Source organism: Dipodomys merriami, unplaced genomic scaffold (genome assembly GCF_024711535.1).
Source record: "Dipodomys merriami isolate MVZ:Mamm:240054 unplaced genomic scaffold, mDipMer1.0.p SCAF_9, whole genome shotgun sequence".
Lineage (NCBI taxonomy): Eukaryota > Metazoa > Chordata > Mammalia > Rodentia > Heteromyidae > Dipodomys > Dipodomys merriami.
This window is the reverse complement of record NW_027206512.1, coordinates 48,317,474-48,335,183: the sequence shown is the minus strand read 5'-3', so window position 1 is coordinate 48,335,183 and position 17,710 is coordinate 48,317,474. Positions and strand designations below refer to the sequence as shown.

The following is a 17,710-nucleotide window of genomic DNA, read 5'->3' as shown; positions in this document are numbered from 1 at the left end:
ATTTGAATCAACAAATTTGTTAAGCATCTAGATATAAAATCTATTGCATAGACTATATTTTTTAACTTCTCACTTACAAGAATGTTTTAATCATAGTTTACATGGGAGGAAAAACTGTGAAAAAACAATTGAGAAAAAACAATGTACTACTTTTCTTGTTTAGTTTTCTTTTACTATCCTCTTTATATAAAATTACATATTGTGTTATATAAAGAATCAAGACAAAATTCCTGCTGCCTTTAAGGGCCACACCCAAAGGCAATATTCTTAGAGTTAATAGAGACCTTATGTACTATGTTTAGAGTAACATCCTACAGAGATGAGGACTAGGGCAGTGTTCAAATGGTAGAGAATCTGCCTAGCAACCATGAGGCCCTGAGTTCAAGCTTCAGTATTGCCAACAGAAAATAGACAGATGAAAGATTAGATAGATAGATAGATAGAGATGATAGAATTCTTATTGAGGTTTAATATTTTGTATTGTTTATGACTAAGAATGAATATTTGACTAATAATTGAATATAGGGGTAATGTGTGAAAATATCATGGTAGCAGATGACAATTATCCAGTTATAACAGAAGTTTGAAGATTTTAGACTATTAGTATAAAGTACCTGCGAGTTAATATTTAGAACTCTTGCTATTAGAAAGCATTTCAGTTTTTTCAATAAAACCAATATAAAATAGCTAATGTTGTTTATTAAAGTACAAAATTGAATATAGATCTTCATTACTTACATTTAAGCATCCATTTTTATAAGATTTATTTTCTGTCTGTGCTAAGTATTATAGTTCTAGTTAATGGCCATACAAAACACTAATTTCAAGTACTGTTGAAGGTAGATTTTAGGACCCCCAAATTTTCAAACTGATAGCAGCAATCACTTAAATTCATTCCAAAGCATTAGGATTCTAGGTAAACGAAAATATAAATTGTTGAGGATTTCAGATTTGGGAATTTAAAAATCATAATCTGAAATGTTAACATAATCAAGCCTAAATTCTTTCTCTTATTAAGCTGTATTAATTTTTTTTCTGTCATCAAATAACAAGTGTGTAATGTATTTTCTCTTTTTCAAGAATGGGTGTGAATTGTTAAAGATTCCTTCTTTTACATATTTTTGTTGGCATGACTGAGATCTCAATTCACACATTCATATTTGGTACTCTATCACCTGTGCCCTATCCCCAACCAGCTGTTTGTCAAGTAGGGTCTCACAGTTTTTGGTAGGCCAGCCTGGACCATGATCTTCTACTTAAGCTTCCCTGGTAGCTGGTTAAGTATGCATATGACCATGCCCAACTCTTTTGTTGAGGTGGGTTTAACAGACTTGTTACCATCTATCTTCTTCCTATCTCTAACTCACAAGTACTTGGGATTACAGACATGAATCACTAACTTGCAAATAGCCGGTAATACAGACATGAGTCCCTTTCTTTCTTTCTTCCTTAAATCCTCCCTTCCTTTCTTGCTTCTCTATGCCCTTCCTTCCTTCCTTCCTTCCTTCCTTCCTTCCTTCCTTCCTTCCTTCCTTCCTTCCTTCCTTCCTTCCTTCCTTCCTTCCTTCCTTCCTTCCTTCCTCCTTCTGTCCCTTCTTCTTACCTTCTTCATGGACCTGCATATTAAAGCCAGGGCCTTATACCTGGTAGCTATGTAATTAAATTACTCTCCAAACACTTTCGTTTTTTTATATTTCCAAGATTGTGTCTTTCACTAACTTTGCTGCTCTGGGTTTGAACTCACAAATCCTTCTCTTTGCCTCCCGAATACCTGGGAATGGAGGTGCTGACATGCCTGGTTATAATACTTCACCTTTGGTTCTGATTGAAGTAATAAAAGCACTTTCTCCCAACCTCTAGCCTGTAGAAAATATATGGGACCATAATTCAGGTATCGTAAACTCTACTGAATTTTTAAGCACAAATTCGTCAGTAAACAACCTCATTTGTGAAAGAAAGCTGTATTGCCAGTTTTCACGGATGAATAAGTCTATCAAACTCAAACAAATGATTTCCAATACAAGAAAATCAAGAGACTAGGAAATAATGAAAAGTGTGTTTATCACAGTGGAAAAGTAAATGTGAATGGCCCAAATGTGTGTCTATTTTCAGTGGGTTAATCAATTGGTAGCTTGCACAAGGAATGATCTTGGTTTTATCTTGGGTTTCATTTCTCTCCCTTCCTTACCCTTGCACCCTGCTCCTTCCCAGGAGAATCTGTGCCACCTGTCATTTGCATGGGTGAAGAGAGGAATTATAGTGAAACCACATCCAATGTGCATAAACCCCTCACGCCTAAGCAGTCATTATACATTTATATGTGTCCTGTAGTTTTTATGTGCCAACCAGCAGATTCATATTTTAGTTACTTCGGCATGACTGCATGAGACATGGCACGCACAGCCTCACTGCTTGTGATAATGCCACATTCAGAATGACAGAGGTCTAGGCCGCAGGGCAGTGAATGTTCCTTGTGATACATTCAATTGCTATTTAACTGAGTTTAGCCGAAAGAATGTGGAAAAGTTGCTGATGCTTTCAAACATGTTTAAACATTCTAATACTGTCTTGACATGTCACTGTGACCTAAAGCACTCCAAGGTATAACCGAGTGAAATCCTGTAACTAGATGCCAGAATCTTCAAAGCTTCATATAGAAACCTTTCTTTTGAACTTTTTACTTCAGTGAACAGAGAGCTCTGACAGTGTACTGCTTAAGCATTGTATCTGTAGCCATATTGGTCAGGTTGTTATCCATGATGAAGAGAATGTGTTGCTTCCAGATCTCAGCCTGCCATTTTTGATAGTTTATACATTAAAGGCAAAGCAATATATCTATGATCATTGTTTTAGTGGTGTATTGCTGGATTAACAAGCTCTCCTTCTAAACAAGCAAAACTGAACCCCGGCAAAAATTCAAGCAAGTATGACTTAAAGCAACAAAGATTGAGGGCGTTTCCTTTTTCTATGAGTTGACGCCCTGGTTCTTTTGCTAGTTTTCCTGGCTCTTCTATGTAAGCTTTACTTATCTTGAAAGTTGGAGAGTGGTGAATTTTTGTTTGTTTGTTTGTTTTCCTGTGACAATTTGGTTTTTTATCTCAAGTGGTCTCTCAGTTTTGGTCCCAGGGCTTCCTGGGGAGAATCAGACAGATACAAGTAGGCTGGCAAAAGTCCAGTATTTCTTCAGCCACCTTCTAGTTATCAAAGCAATCTTCCGATGCAGAGGCAGGAAATCTAATCTATACTTTGACAGTAAGAACAGTATTGTCATGTCCTTGAGGTGGGGCGGCGGGCAAGGGATGGTAGACAAATAACAGGGATTTCTGGTCTTACTTCAGAAATGAAACCAATGATGTACATACATGATGAAATCTATCTAGCTCAGGATATTTTTTATTTATTTCTGAATGGTGAGACAAATTAATTTTAGGTATTTTCCTTGTTTTTATCTTGCTTTAATTTAAACTTGCTCAATTTGGGTAATTTTTGTTGTTGTTGATTTTGACATTTTTTTTAAATGTTGCTGTTCTTTGTGCATCAAAAACAGCAGACCTGCAACCCATATCTTTAGGTCAAATTGTAAATGAAGCCTTTGATCCTGGGTTTGATCTCTTTAGGTTGTAAAGATAACTCTAAATTATAGAGTATTTGCATTTCAGCTTTGAATAGCAATGCACCCTGAATAAATCTTTGACTAACACCTAGTAAAGAAATGTCAGGGGAATGTTTAATAAAGACTAGCCAGGATCTGTGACTAGCAGATTTCCTAAATAGATGGAAACTTTGCTATATGTCAGTCTTTTCAGACTATTCACAAAATCGGCCCTTTGGCTTAATGATATATTATCTCAAACCCTTGGGCTCAGATGTATCTCAAAATTCATACTATTTCAGATGTTAATTTAAATATTCCCTTAATTAAACAACTACTTTGAAAGTAAAAAAAATAGTCACAGTATATGAAGTAAATAAAGATGAAAATGATCTTGTATTATTAGTTTAGGTCACTTTGTTGTACATTTATGAAAAGAGAAAACTTTGGCGCTTGTAAGCTCTTTTAAGAAATGGATATGGTGGGGAGGGGAGGGAAGTAAACGATGGGAGGGGAAAAACAAGAGGGGGTAACAATGCTCGACAGGAAATGTACTCATGTAACTGTAACCCCTCTGTACAGTATCTTTACAATAAAAATATATTATTAAAAAAAGAAATGTATTTGGATAAAGATGTGTACAACTGATGTAGTTAATATAGATGGAAGGCTTAATATGGGTGTCAAGAATTAGTAAAGAGTAAAGTGAAAGTAAAGGTAGTCTTTCTAGTGGGATGGAGTCATAGAACTGCTTTAAATAAATTTGTGTAAATAAACCTTTAAAAAGTGGGGGAGGGGGTTTGGGAAGGTGGCTCAGTGGTAGAGCGCTTGCCTTGCATGCATGAGGCTCTGGGTTCAATTCCTTAACACCACATAAGCAGAAAAAAAAAGCCGTAAGTGGCGCTGTGGCTCAAGTGGTACAGTGCTAGCCTTGAGGTGAAGAGCTGAGGGACAGCGCCCAGGCCCAGAGTCAGGCCCATGACTGGACCCCCCCCCCAAAAAAAAGAATTAGTACTAGTAATTGTATATATGAATACCTTTAATTTCCATAGTAATTCTAAGGAGTTAATTTATTCTAATGCCCATTGTACAAATAAAGAAACTTAAATCAAATGCCTTTTCCAGAGTTAGCCACTGAAACAAAACAAATCTTTGAATCTAGATATCTTGGTTTCAGAGCCTATTCTCTTAAACACTTTATTCATGCTTGGAAGACTGTAGATATGCAACAATAAAAGGAGAAACAGATCCTTAATCATCTTTATAAGACTTAAAACTTGCTATTTATTGAACACCATACCATACCACACTGTCAGTAGCATATAAATTAACCTTTTACCCCACAAGACATGGGAGATTGCATAACCTTATCATACTGATTAGGAACTTGACTATCAGATAAATTAACTGTAAGTAATATAAGTTGGACTACAAATCTACTCTGTTCTAAGTCTCACTGACCTTTGATGGACATGTGCAGTAGTAAGGTAGATGATCCTGAATTGAACCCTCTTCTCATTCACTTTGGTCAAATGATTCTGTGATTGCTTCGAATAATATTTATAAATCTTAGCTTCTTTTTTGAAGCCTGAATGACTCTTAAGGAGCTATAAATTTTCCACCTTAGAAATTTAAAAATATCCACTCTTCCAACAAGTGTTTACATATTCAGGGGATCATAAGTGACTTATCTGTGCTTTACACCAACTGTGGTCCGGTATTTATCTTTCTATCCTGACTTCCTAAATTCCCCAAGTGCATAAAAGGTAGAAAGGATGCATTCAGTTCATATATAAATATATGAACTGAATATATATATATATATATATATATATTCACACACATATATTCAAATCTAGCCTGTCTTTTGAATCTTTTCTCCTCAGCTCTATATTTTATGGATTATGATAACTTTTACCTAAAAATCTGTAACAGACTTATTTCCTCTTTGTCTCATCAAATAAGTCAAAAAAATTTAAACTAATTCCATTTTTAAAATGTTGCTGTTCTTGGTGCTACCTCCATATCCAGGCAAAGCATCACACAGCAGAGCAGCAACCCAATATCTGGAGGTCAAATTGGAAGTTCAGTCATTGATCATGGATTGATCTCTTTAAATTGTAAAGATAAGTCCAAATTATAAAGCATTTTCATTTTAAAATGAAGCACTTGGTTTAGTCATTTGAGTACACATATTTTCATTAGGGTGAACAAAAGTAAGGCTAATAAAAAAAATAGTACTGGAAAATTTGCCACTTGATTTTCACTCAGTATTTTCCTCTTAAAAGACATATTTGTCATGTACCAAATCAACAAAAATGCAACATGCTCCTAGGACAACAAAAATGTCATACACCTGAAATCACGAAGAATAAAAGGAAAAATCAACTGTAAAAAGACAGGAAAAAAGCGCTATAATTTTTTTTTCTCAGAAAAAGAGAATACCAGAATTTTTCATGTAGAAGATTTTGTCTTTTTTAAAGAACTAATGTTAAGAATGTGCTTGATTTCAAAGAAAAAGGAGGAATGACATGAATATCTATGAAGTCTACTCATTGAAAAATTATGTGTGGATTTGTGTGGTCTGCAAGTTAATTAAGTTCGAAATTACATAAAAAGCATACAGTGCTGTATAGTTTGGGAGCAAAAAAAAAAAACCCAAGAACAACAACAAAAACAAAACACAAAAAACCTCATTGGGAATATTTTTAAGCTAAGTACAGCACATTGTCCCACAATAAATGGACAGGTCTGTGTATCTTCAACCCAAGTCAGGGATCTGTATTGGGAGTTGCCAGGATTTGGCAGAAAGTAGAACTCAACATTCTCCAAATCCTTCCTGGTATGGTGTTGTCTTCAAGAGTCTTAACAAGTCCTCTGTGTTTTTCTATAATAACGATGCCTCTGATGTATGGAGACTTGTGCAGGGCATCATATGGAAACATCAAATGCCTCTGTATATCTAGGCTTTCTTTGTTATTTCTAATGATTCTGGGTATTATCTGTCTTGTTGAAGTCATCGCAACAACAGAGGAAGACTCAGAAAGCACTGTCTTGTAGGGAGAAAAGTTGACTTCTTAAATTATTATATCTTTTTCTCTTTAGGAGTTTTGCACTATTTCTTTTTCCTAAGTAGTAAAATTCATGACTTTGTGGCATCCATTTTCTCTGCTTCTTGGATATATTTTTTTTTCCTTTGGGACTATAGCCTTTCATATGGGTGTGAATAGCAGAAGTTGACCTCTAAATAACTTGGCTGTTACACTTTAGAAAGGAGTAATAAGGTAGAATGGGAAAACACTAAAATGCAAGTCAAAATGCTTAGCCTTTGGCCTCAGCCCTCCCATTAGTTTGATCCCTAACTGCGTCCATCCTCTTTGCTATTCCATTAAAGTGATAAGTAAAAGAGATGAAGGATGGGCAAGTACTTCATATATTATAAACCAGCCTTGAGAGCCGAATAGCTAATACCTGCAGTTTTGAGAGGAAAATGGACTTTATGTCTAACAAGGGATTTCGGCTTTTCACATGATGTTTTAATTCTGGTAATCAGCATAATTTAAAGAAACAGCCTATGCAGTAACTAAATAAAAACAGGTTCTGATGAAGAAAACCATTGCTTTGTTTAGACTTCACATAGTTTGATAATTGAGCGGGTGTATGATAGAGGGTGGATATAACACAATGAACCTCTTTTATTGTAGAAAATGCTTCTATAAAACACTATTGTGTCTCTATATAGAGCATTTTATGTCTATATAACTTTTATTGTCTGCTTTTAACCATATCAAGATTAAAGTAAATGGTACAACAAAAATATAATAATAATAATCCAATAAATAGTAGCTAGTTAAGTAATATCATTTTTAAACATTAGAAAAGAGTACATTTTAATGAAAGTCAAATATCTGACACTAATGAAGATCTTACCTTTATAAACTCATATAAAAATATCATATTTGCTGGGCACTGGTAGCTCATGCCTATATCCTACTTACTCAGGAGGCTGAGATCTGAGGATCACAGTTGGAAGCCAGCCTGAGCAGGAAAGTCCATGAGATTCTCATCTCTAATAAACTACTCAAAAAAAAGTCAGAAATGGTGCTATGGCTCAAGTGGTAGAGCCCTAGCCTTGAGGGGAAAAAAATCTCAGGGACAGCACTTAGGCCCTGAGTTCAAGCCCCAGGACTGACAAAAAAAGTAGCATATTTAAAATATATATTTATAGAGGAAAGAATTATATGGGAACAGTCTTGGAGATCCCATGCAACTTTTATGCTTTTCAAAAATTATAATACATGCACAATAGTAAAGAACATGTCTAAATCCTGGAAAGTACTATTCTCCTCATGCCTTCTCTTAATAAAGGGCATCATAACACAAATTACATTTGTTAATCATTTGGCATTTCTTTTGGAGATTCATTTTAGTCATGAAGATTGGAGGTTTTGATTACTCTTGATGATTATCTTATAGTCTTTCTTGATAATTTTCTAAATTTGATGACAAACACTGTAACATGTCTCCACCAATTAGGCTTGTCAGCTTCTACTGTGGTTCCCCAATCAAGTTTTGGACTTTGAAAATGACAAGAGACCTTATTAAAAATCATGCTTCTCGGATAGAAATGTGGTGGCTTACATGCAGATGGTGGCAGAGGTGACAAGTTGCCTTTCATTAAAAGCAATAAAAGGAAAGCAATGTTTAGAAGGCAAAGCTCAGAAATCTGAAGTAAAATCAGAGAGAGAGAGAGCTGAAGTGTGCACCTTTCTTGTTACTGATTGCAATCATTCAATCTGAATGAGTATTATTTCTTATGACCTAAAGTGAATTGATGTACACAAATGAAACAAAAAGTAAAAAGAACTACTCAGTCATCAGTACTGGTTTAAGTGCTGTTTCTAAATGTACCTGAAACAAAAGGAAAAAGAAAGTCAATAAATTTCAAACTGGAAACATAAATTAATCCCTGAAAAGCATTCACCCGTGTAAATAAAATGACACATTGGGTCAGACATAAATATACATAGAGAAATGTTGGAAGACAATCCTGGGTCTTTCTGCACAGAAATGACAACCTTGTTCATGAAGAATCATATTTCAGTAGTTGAATTCTTAATTTTTATGTGCCCTGAACAGTATTATCATAAAGTAAAGATCAGGAAAGTGTGTACAGCAAAGTATTGTATTTTGCATATATATATATATTTCATTCAAAGCACTAATGTCAAACAATATATCCAAACACAGGTTATATTCACAAAGAACTTTCAGTTTGCTCATTTACAGCAACTAGAGTATAATTATAAAAACACTCGTATAACTTTTCATGCTTTGATTTTTAAAATGAGAGTAAAAATAATTTACCATTTATAAAATATTTTTTCTTTTGATGATAAAATTTAGAGTATCTGCTCATTTAGAAGTCAAACCGCACTAAGTATAGCTGCAAGTAAATAATTGCCTTTGCATTTTACTTTCAGGCAAATTTAAAGGAACTCTAGATTTCCTATGGAGACCACTGGCATATCCTTGTGAATGTTTTGGTCACAGTATAAAAATCCCAGGCCACTGTGGTTAAAAAGTCGATGGGCTGACATATGTCAATATTTCAGTATCCATCACTGAAGGAAAGAATTGCATGCACAATCAGAGGGTCTTGATGTAGGAGACTTGACCAAGTAAAACTTTCATAATTTCTTAGGAAATGGTTCCAATATAGGCAGTGGTGTGAATGCATGCAATGGATACAAATACATTGGAAATAACTTAAAGACTCCTATGTTCTGCCTAGGACTATGTATATGCAAATCACTATTTTCAAATATATATGCAGAAGTCACAGTTCAGTAAGTTCCAAATCTTGTAGTAAAATGATACTAGATGACACTTATTGGAGTGCAGTCATGCAATATTCTTGTATATGGAAGTAAATGATCAAATATATATTTCTTTTGTCGGTCATGGGGCTTGAATTCCAGACCTGAGCAATGTCCTGAGCTCTTTCACATAAGGCTAGTGTTCTACCACTTTGAGCCACAACAGAACTTCTAGTTATCTGATGGTTATCTGATGAAAGTCTGTGACTCATCTGATGGAGACGAGTCACGGACTTTCCTTCCCTAGGTGGCTTTGAACTGTGATCTTCAGATCTCAGCCTCCTGTATAGCTAGGATTATGGGCATGAGGCACCAGCACCCGGTATAAAATACATTTAATGAAATGAAAACCTACAGGTTAGCTTATCAACATGAAAATACAGCGAGTCTTTCTCTATCTCACTCTCTCCAATAATTAAAAAGGCTTTAAAATATTTTTAATATTAAGCAAACGTATAACCATTTTTTAAAGGCAGATACATATGATGATTTTATTTATGTATACAAGTCATTCTTCACTGCTGTTCTTAACTTTTATTCTTAAGAATACTCTTGAAATGACGTAGCTTTTCACATATAGAATAGTTTCCCCATAACACCGGGCACCAATATTAATTAGGAACACAAGCTATTTCACAAGACATTTAGGAATTTACCTACATTTACACTCAGTGTGTTAACTCTGAGGCAATACTTCATTCAGCAAACACCCTGGCAAAGACAGGGTGTTTTGTCCTACAGCACATAATAAGTCATGTGACATGGCATGGGAGGGCATGGATGAATGTAAGACAGTAAGTAATATTGCTAGCATGTTCATATCTATAACCTACTTGAATTTTGCATTTTTTACTTTTAAGCATGTAATGTGCCTTCAGATTGGATTCTGTTTCTCAGTCACCTTTATGTCGTTGAATGTATTTAAATATAAGGTTTTGCATATTTGCATTCTATCAATGATACACAAAGAAAAGAAATCCAACTGGCAAAAGCATATAGTTTCAAGGGATAATTTATAGATACAGAAAAATGTCTAAGTAGGTTTAATAGTTTATCATTATTTAATTATTTTCCTTCTTAAATGGAAACAAATTTTATTCTGAAATAAACATGCATTAGGTGTGGAGAATATCCACGTGGGTATTGAATACATAATATACATATATATGCACCTGTCCATATGTATGTCTCTTCTATATACATGAATTTATCACTCTATTTCTCTCCTCCATATTTGTTTTTGCAAAACCTTATCTTTAATACATAGACATTTTAAAATGGGTGATAGGCTGATGAGCTTCAAGGTGCTGAGAAATGGAAAATAAGATAGTCGGGGATCTATACTCAAAGGTATTTACCCAAGGTTTGTATACCTCAGAAAAAACTTTTGAGGAATGTCCACCACTAAAGGCTTCTTCTCCTTGGATTTCAGATTCAAGGCCTCTTCCAGATGTAGCCCTGACTGGGAAGTGCACCCGCGAGTGCGATGAATATGGCCACTCAGACTCCTGCTGGATGCCGGTCCGCACTTCTCCGGAGAGGAAGAAGAGCCAGCCCAAACTCTCCACTTTCATGCCTGTTGATGAACGAGGAAGCCAGGAAAAGCTGGCCAATGGCGAGGCTGCCATCATGGGCGACCGCAACAGAAACCTCCTGAACAAAAAGTTGACCTCATCCTACGAGACCTTCAGTGCAGCTAGTTTCAGCAAAAACGAGGAAGCCAACCCTGAGGATATTCCCCTGACAAAAACAGGGGAATATAAGCCATCTCCTGTCAATACTCTCACTAGAAGAGAAGTTTACCTGTAGGCTTTCCAGGAGCAACAGCAAAGTTCTTTTCATGTGTGAGAAGGAGAATAAGGGGCAAAAGAAAAAGAAAAAAAATCTTACAAAGTAAAACCATTTAATCATAGAGGGGGCTACCAAAGAGACAAAGCTTTGCCTGCCACTTCCGCCTCCAGATCAGGCCTTTAGCGATGATGTTAGCCTCATGACAGTGTACAATGTAGAAATCCATCCTTGTTATTTGCATGTCAACCCCCACCCCACTGATCCCTCCAACCCCAAACCATTCTCGCTTCCCCACCACCTTCCAAAAGAAACAAAACAAAACAAACAAACAAAAAAAAGCAACAAAAGAAAAAGCCAACAACAACAACAAAAAACGATGGTTACAAGTTTCGTTCACCGTAACAAGCCTGATTAGCAGAACAGTACACTCATTCTCCTGAAACTGAAGCATGATTTTAGTCACTTTGATTTTATTTGAGTGTCATCTGGCTGGTCACAAAAAAGAAAAAAATAAAAAGAATCTGGGCAGGTAAACTCTATTTGAGACATAGCATCAAAATACAATGTATCACCATAGCCATTCCAGGCAACCCGTTGAAAATGATAGCATCTCACTAAAGATGTAGTCTTTATAAAGAGGGAATCTAGCAACAACAACAACAACAAAAGCATTTTGGGAAGATGACAGCTTTAATATTCTATCAAAGACTAAAAACAAAACAATACTCAGTGGGGGAATTGCAGTTACAAGTTGGCATATTCTTTCCAGGTCAGGAGTATCCACTTCTAGTTCATGCATTCACCGAATATTGTCACACAATCTTGGTTTTGTATATCTATTACACTAATGATGACTTGTAAAATCAAATCTATTGTTTTTCAGAATAAGACTGCTCTTCACAACTAACTTGAACAATTGTGTCTTTCTGAGGCCAAAGATCACATGGCAGATCAGGGAAATCATGAAGTTGATTTGGTCTTAATGTAAAAATGCATCCAACAACAAAAGCAACTGTACCTAATCACACACAGGAACACTCAAATGCTATTTTATATCAACTCTATGCCCAGAAAATATTCTTTGTCAGACTTTTTAAATGGATTTTTGTTTGAAAACTCTAAAATGGGAAATGAATGAAACATTTTTTTTCGGAATTATAATAGGCAACCAGTTGAGGTAGACGTTTAGTTTCAGATAGTATTATCAGGGATGATTCTTCTTTTCAAAGTCATATCATGGGAAGGGAGGAGACGATAGAAGGATCCATTGGTGTATGATCTTATTAATAAAGCTTACTGTTGTCATTATGGAATCCCAGCTACACTTGCTGGCCTTATTATCCCCATTTCAAATTACAACTGCATTTTCCACTTATTTAATATGCACTTCAATGCAGCACAAGTGCATTAATTTTGGCTTCTGTGCAACACAGACTTCTGAGACTCACAACACCGAAAACAAGACAACACTCTCAATTGACTTTGTCATTAATGTGATTTGAATATTATTTCATGTATGTCCTAAATCCCGACTGAACATAAAAGAAATGAGCACTGAGCAGCAACATTTCTCACAGTATGTACATCTCAAAGTTGGAAAACATGGAGAATTTTCATTGCAACACAAAAGAAAGAGAATATGCAGAATTTGAGCCACTTGCTGTACATAAGATGATTCAATAAAATAAGAACTGAGCTGGGACATTCAGATGAAGTGACAATCCATTGACAGATTATGGGATAACAGGTAGAGAGAGCCAATGTTCTCACCGTGGAATGATTCTAACCTGGTTAAGGTAGAACCTTCTTGGCTCTCTAGCAAACTTTAGACACAATGTAGATTTGAGTAGTCTCATGCTTTGCAGAATATTTTAGACTATAAGGTAAAACAGCCTGGAGTATAAGTTGATCATTCACGAAATATTTGTCTTAGAAAAACACTTCTCTATTTGGTGGGGTATTCTTTTGGGATCATTTCCTTATGCTGTTTCTTCAATGGAGTTTTCATTTTGATGTTAGTTTATGTATAGTAGGTAGGATGAAGAAAGATTCATAATTGAAGATAAAACCACTGGACTAAAATATCAGTAATTGAACATACTTATGTTTGATTATTATTTACATTATGGAAAGATGCAATTTTAGTACTTTGATAGGAAACTGCATTCAAGCAGTTTTGCCTTGTATAATCTGTAAGTACCTATTAAGACAAAATACTTCTAAAGATACTTATGAGATGTATACATATTTTTCTTGCACGTTACAAATGAAATAATTGCATAACACAGATGTTCAAGAAACTTCTTTTAATGCATTTTTTTCTTTCTTTCACAAGACCCTTAAAAACACTAGATAGCTCATTTCACTATCTTAAAACCCTTCTGTTGTCTATTCAGCTAATACGGGTCATGCTGGACCTTTTGATTAATTGGATCCACGTCTCCCAATGATGTTTGCACCATATACAAGACAGCCATGTCATTGTCATTTAACTCGTGAACCTCTTTAGAACTAAAATGGGTGTGAAAGAATAAAATTCAGTGTACTGTAAGTATTCACAGTAATTCTAGTAGAACTAGCTATCATAACATGTTTATTATATAATGAGCTGGCATGACACAGAAATATATTTTGTGTTTGTATGACTTTTATTTTGAATAGGTTAAACCTGGTGCCACTCCATATATAGAGTGCTTTTGAAAAAAAATAATAAAAAGAAACAAAAAAATAAACAAATGAGTGAATGCAAAATAAGCAACTGTGCCTTTTATACCTGTTGTTATGGTAAAAAAACGGTTGTTGGGTCTGGACAATGAGGGATAATGGGCTATTCCCAACTTTTTTGATCCTGTATATTTATCCATGTTTATTTTCTGAAAATAATAAATAATATATTTAAAAAACTGCCTTTTGACAAACTCAGATAATGGACCAGTCTTAAATATTATTCATTCATCAAACACAATATGGGCTGCTTTAAAACTCACCAGAAGGTGAATTGTAGAGTAAACACAGGGAGTTATTATCAGGGGTGAAATCAGTCCATTTTGCAAGGTAAAATTTTGTTTTGTAAGTTTTGATCTTTTTGTTTTGTTTTGCTTTTAGCTGCTCTTTCATTTTGGTTGTACAATATATGAACTACACTTGTTTTCTGTATACAAGAATCCCAACTGGACTTTTGCATGCGTTACACATTAGGACACACTTATAAACTGAGTAAACTATAAAAATTCGTGTGTATTAAAATGTCTGTAGCATCTGTTTCAAATCGACTGCTCTTTCTGCATCTCCAGTTACCATTTCTCTAAGAGTTTTTTTTTCTTTGTTTTTGTTTTTGTTTTACTTTTGCTTTGGTTTTGGACTGGCCTATTACCTAAGTTTTGGAAAACAAGAAAGGCATTATTTTTATGGGAGGAGTGACTAGGATAATATTGAGGATGTCTGCCCTGAAAGGTACCCTGGGAAGCTGTGTTATAGGAAACAGTGAGCACGGAGCAGAAGAAGCAATCAAGAATCAAACAGCCATCCTAAAACAAGTCATGAGAAATCAGAAGAACTATGTTCCTTTATGTATACCAATGATCAATAAATTCATGTGTCCTTAAGGGAGGGAAAAGAAAGTCATGAAGCTGATCATAAATAGAGTAAAGCTTGCTAGCTATGACCCAGTGGAGGTATATGTAACATCTGGAGGCGGCATCTTTATTGTTTTTGTTTTTGTTTTTGTTTTCAGGTATCTAGGGTTTACTTTCAGACAAAGTTTCCTCCATTTTAAAGCACTTGCATTCAGTGTGGTACGATCTGTTTGTAATGTTAATCATTGACTATTGTTCTGCTACTTGGATGTTGATAGTGAAGCAGAGAACAATTTATCATCGTTTCTTATGAGTCACTATGCACGCAACTATGCTAAACATGGCGAAATGTATTAAACACTTGTCCAACTATTTATGAAATACTTTACATAATTTAATTTGCTTTTGTACAGTTTATGTAAATAAATTGCTTGTCATTTTTTTGTCTCTGCAAATTAAACTATAACATGGTCAAATGGTTTCACACTTGTAAGTGTGCTTCTCTGTTGACAGGTAATTCCGTTCTGACTGGACAAAAGTGCGTGGATGCACACATCACTTTGTTTTAAGATGGTTGGTTTTCTGTTCAATTAAGATAAACAAGCAAGCTCACATGGTAGTAATTGCTGATTTGGGGGATACCATGCACAACCATCACATTACTTTGCCTGATAGCATGAAACTTGGAATTCAGTTTTGTTGTTATTTCTAATATGATTGCCTGGCTAGCTTTAAAAAGTTAAAGTGTACCAAAAATATTATGCTGGTGAAAATTGGCTTCTTCCTAAAGTATCCATAGACATCTTACACTTAAGATAAAATTAGTTCCAAGTTATAACTCTCTCTATATAGGAACTGGTGTTTGTGTCTTCATTTTGAAGTACAAAGAATCAAACTCAGGAGTTACCCATGTTTCTCTTCTTTTAAATTACATTCCAGCTCAGGAAGTACTTGTTTTTAATCTTAGTCAATGATAAATAATTTTTTGAAAATTTTAAAAATTCATATTGAATCATGTGAGATTAAGGGATAATAACTTGAAAAACAACAGAGAATTTTCACTTTATTTTTTTGCCCTATTCCTTTTGATCATTTATTAAATTTCTGGGGTTTTTTTACCCAAGCATTTTTATTTTATTTTATTTTTTAAAATATTTTTTATTGTGAAAAAACTGGACAGAGGGGTTACAATTACATGGGCAAGATAATGAGTACATTTCTTATCAAGCATTGTAGACTCCTCCTTTGTTTCCCCTTCCCATCCCTTCCCATCCTCCCCCTGCCCCCACATCCAATCCCCTCCCCTCCCTCTCTCCCCCCACCAAAGTTGTAAAGTTCGTTTTGGACATAACCACTTGTACATCTCATTGTTGCAATGGGTCCACCTGTATCCCTATTTAAATGATTTAAAGCTTTCCCATCTTCTATTTGTCATAAGGTGATCCCCTGACTCTAATTGCTACCTTTTTACTTACAAAATGTCAATCTACTCCAGCAACTCTTTTCCCTAATCACTGAAAAGTATCTTTCCTTCCAGCTCAGAGTTAGAAAGATACACATGTTTTCTATTTTTACTAACAGATTGTGTGAAATGTTTGTCTTATCTCATAACAGTGTTACTCAAATGCGCGCGAGCGCGCGCACACACACACACACACACACACACACACACACACACACACACACACACACATTTTAAATGACCCTGTCCTGAAATTTCTCTTCCTCCTCCCTCTCTTCTTCCTCTTCCTCTTCTTTTTTTTTCTCTTCTTCCATTTAAAATTTTCCTTGTATAAGCATAGTTTATTTAGGATGTCACATACTTTCTTGAATTAAATATATCCTTTTAAATTGATCTCAACTGGCAATCTCCCAACTATAAGGAAGGAATTTAGTAAGATGTATGATGATAAAGTCTATTCAAAGAAATAACATTTTATTTTTTTATGGAGATAACAAACATGAATCCATAATTTAATGAAACTGTATGTAAAATGAAATCACTATCTACTCTTCTTTTATATACTGGTGTTAAATTTGTGAAGACCCATATTGTACTTTACTGAAGAATTAAATTGTTACAATAAAATATTTAAAACCAAACCAAACAAAAAAAATCCAACAAACTGAAATCACATAAACACAGAGACACAGTTTAGAAAGAAGATAAACTTGAAAGAGGCCAAGAAAGTTGCATAGCATTACTTCAAAGTAGTCTGGTGTTTCTCTGCCACTGGTTACAAATGTTCCTTCTTTTCACTTCAGAGCTTGATTTAGTACAATGACCTGTTCACAACAACCTCTGACATTTACAACATCCATTAAAATGTACAAAGTTGTTTTAGAAGATTTATCTCAAAATGTTCCTAATACTTGCAGTACACGTTGAGACCGTTAAATGGGCTGTTTACGAAAGTGATATTTACATATATTAATTGTTGATTCATTAGAATTTGAACCTAAATGTCTATAAATGCTAACCTTTTCACCTGTACCAACTCATGTATCAATCAAACCATTTTGTGTGTTTTAGTGCAGTGATAACCAAAAGAAACTTTCTGCCTTTCCTGAATAAAATAGTTTTGGGTATGAGGACAGTAATTATTCAGACTGGCAGATAATTATCAGCATCTGACATTGTTCACCATATCTTAGCCATATTTAGAACTTGTTCAGAATTTCTGACAGAAAATTTTAAATCTAAAAAAAAAATAAAAAGACATAGCCACATATCTTCCTGTGGATATATTGGCCTACTCTATCAGAAAAGGAGGATTTTCCCAGTATCAAAATTGACATAATGATTCAAAAATGAACAAACTGACATTAGTTTCAACAGGTTGATTTCACACACACACACACACACACACACA

At 34.8% G+C, this 17,710-nt stretch overlaps 1 protein-coding gene across 6 annotated transcripts in view; it reads left to right on the top strand.

Moving 5' to 3' along the window:
* Window positions 1-15,318, top strand: part of Pcdh7 (protocadherin 7) — a 420,201-nt gene extending 404,883 nt beyond the window's left edge. For 3 of the 6 annotated variants that reach the window (XM_070012531.1, XM_070012530.1, XM_070012529.1), the window contains exon 3: window positions 10,904-15,318. In XM_070012531.1, the coding sequence (XP_069868632.1) occupies window positions 10,904-11,280 (377 nt within the window). In that variant the 3' untranslated portion in view covers window positions 11,281-15,318. The remainder of the gene's footprint in view (window positions 1-10,903) is intronic. The other 3 variants (XM_070012534.1, XM_070012532.1, XM_070012537.1) reach the window with 2 other exon arrangements.
* Window positions 15,319-17,710: the final 2,392 nt, after the last annotated feature.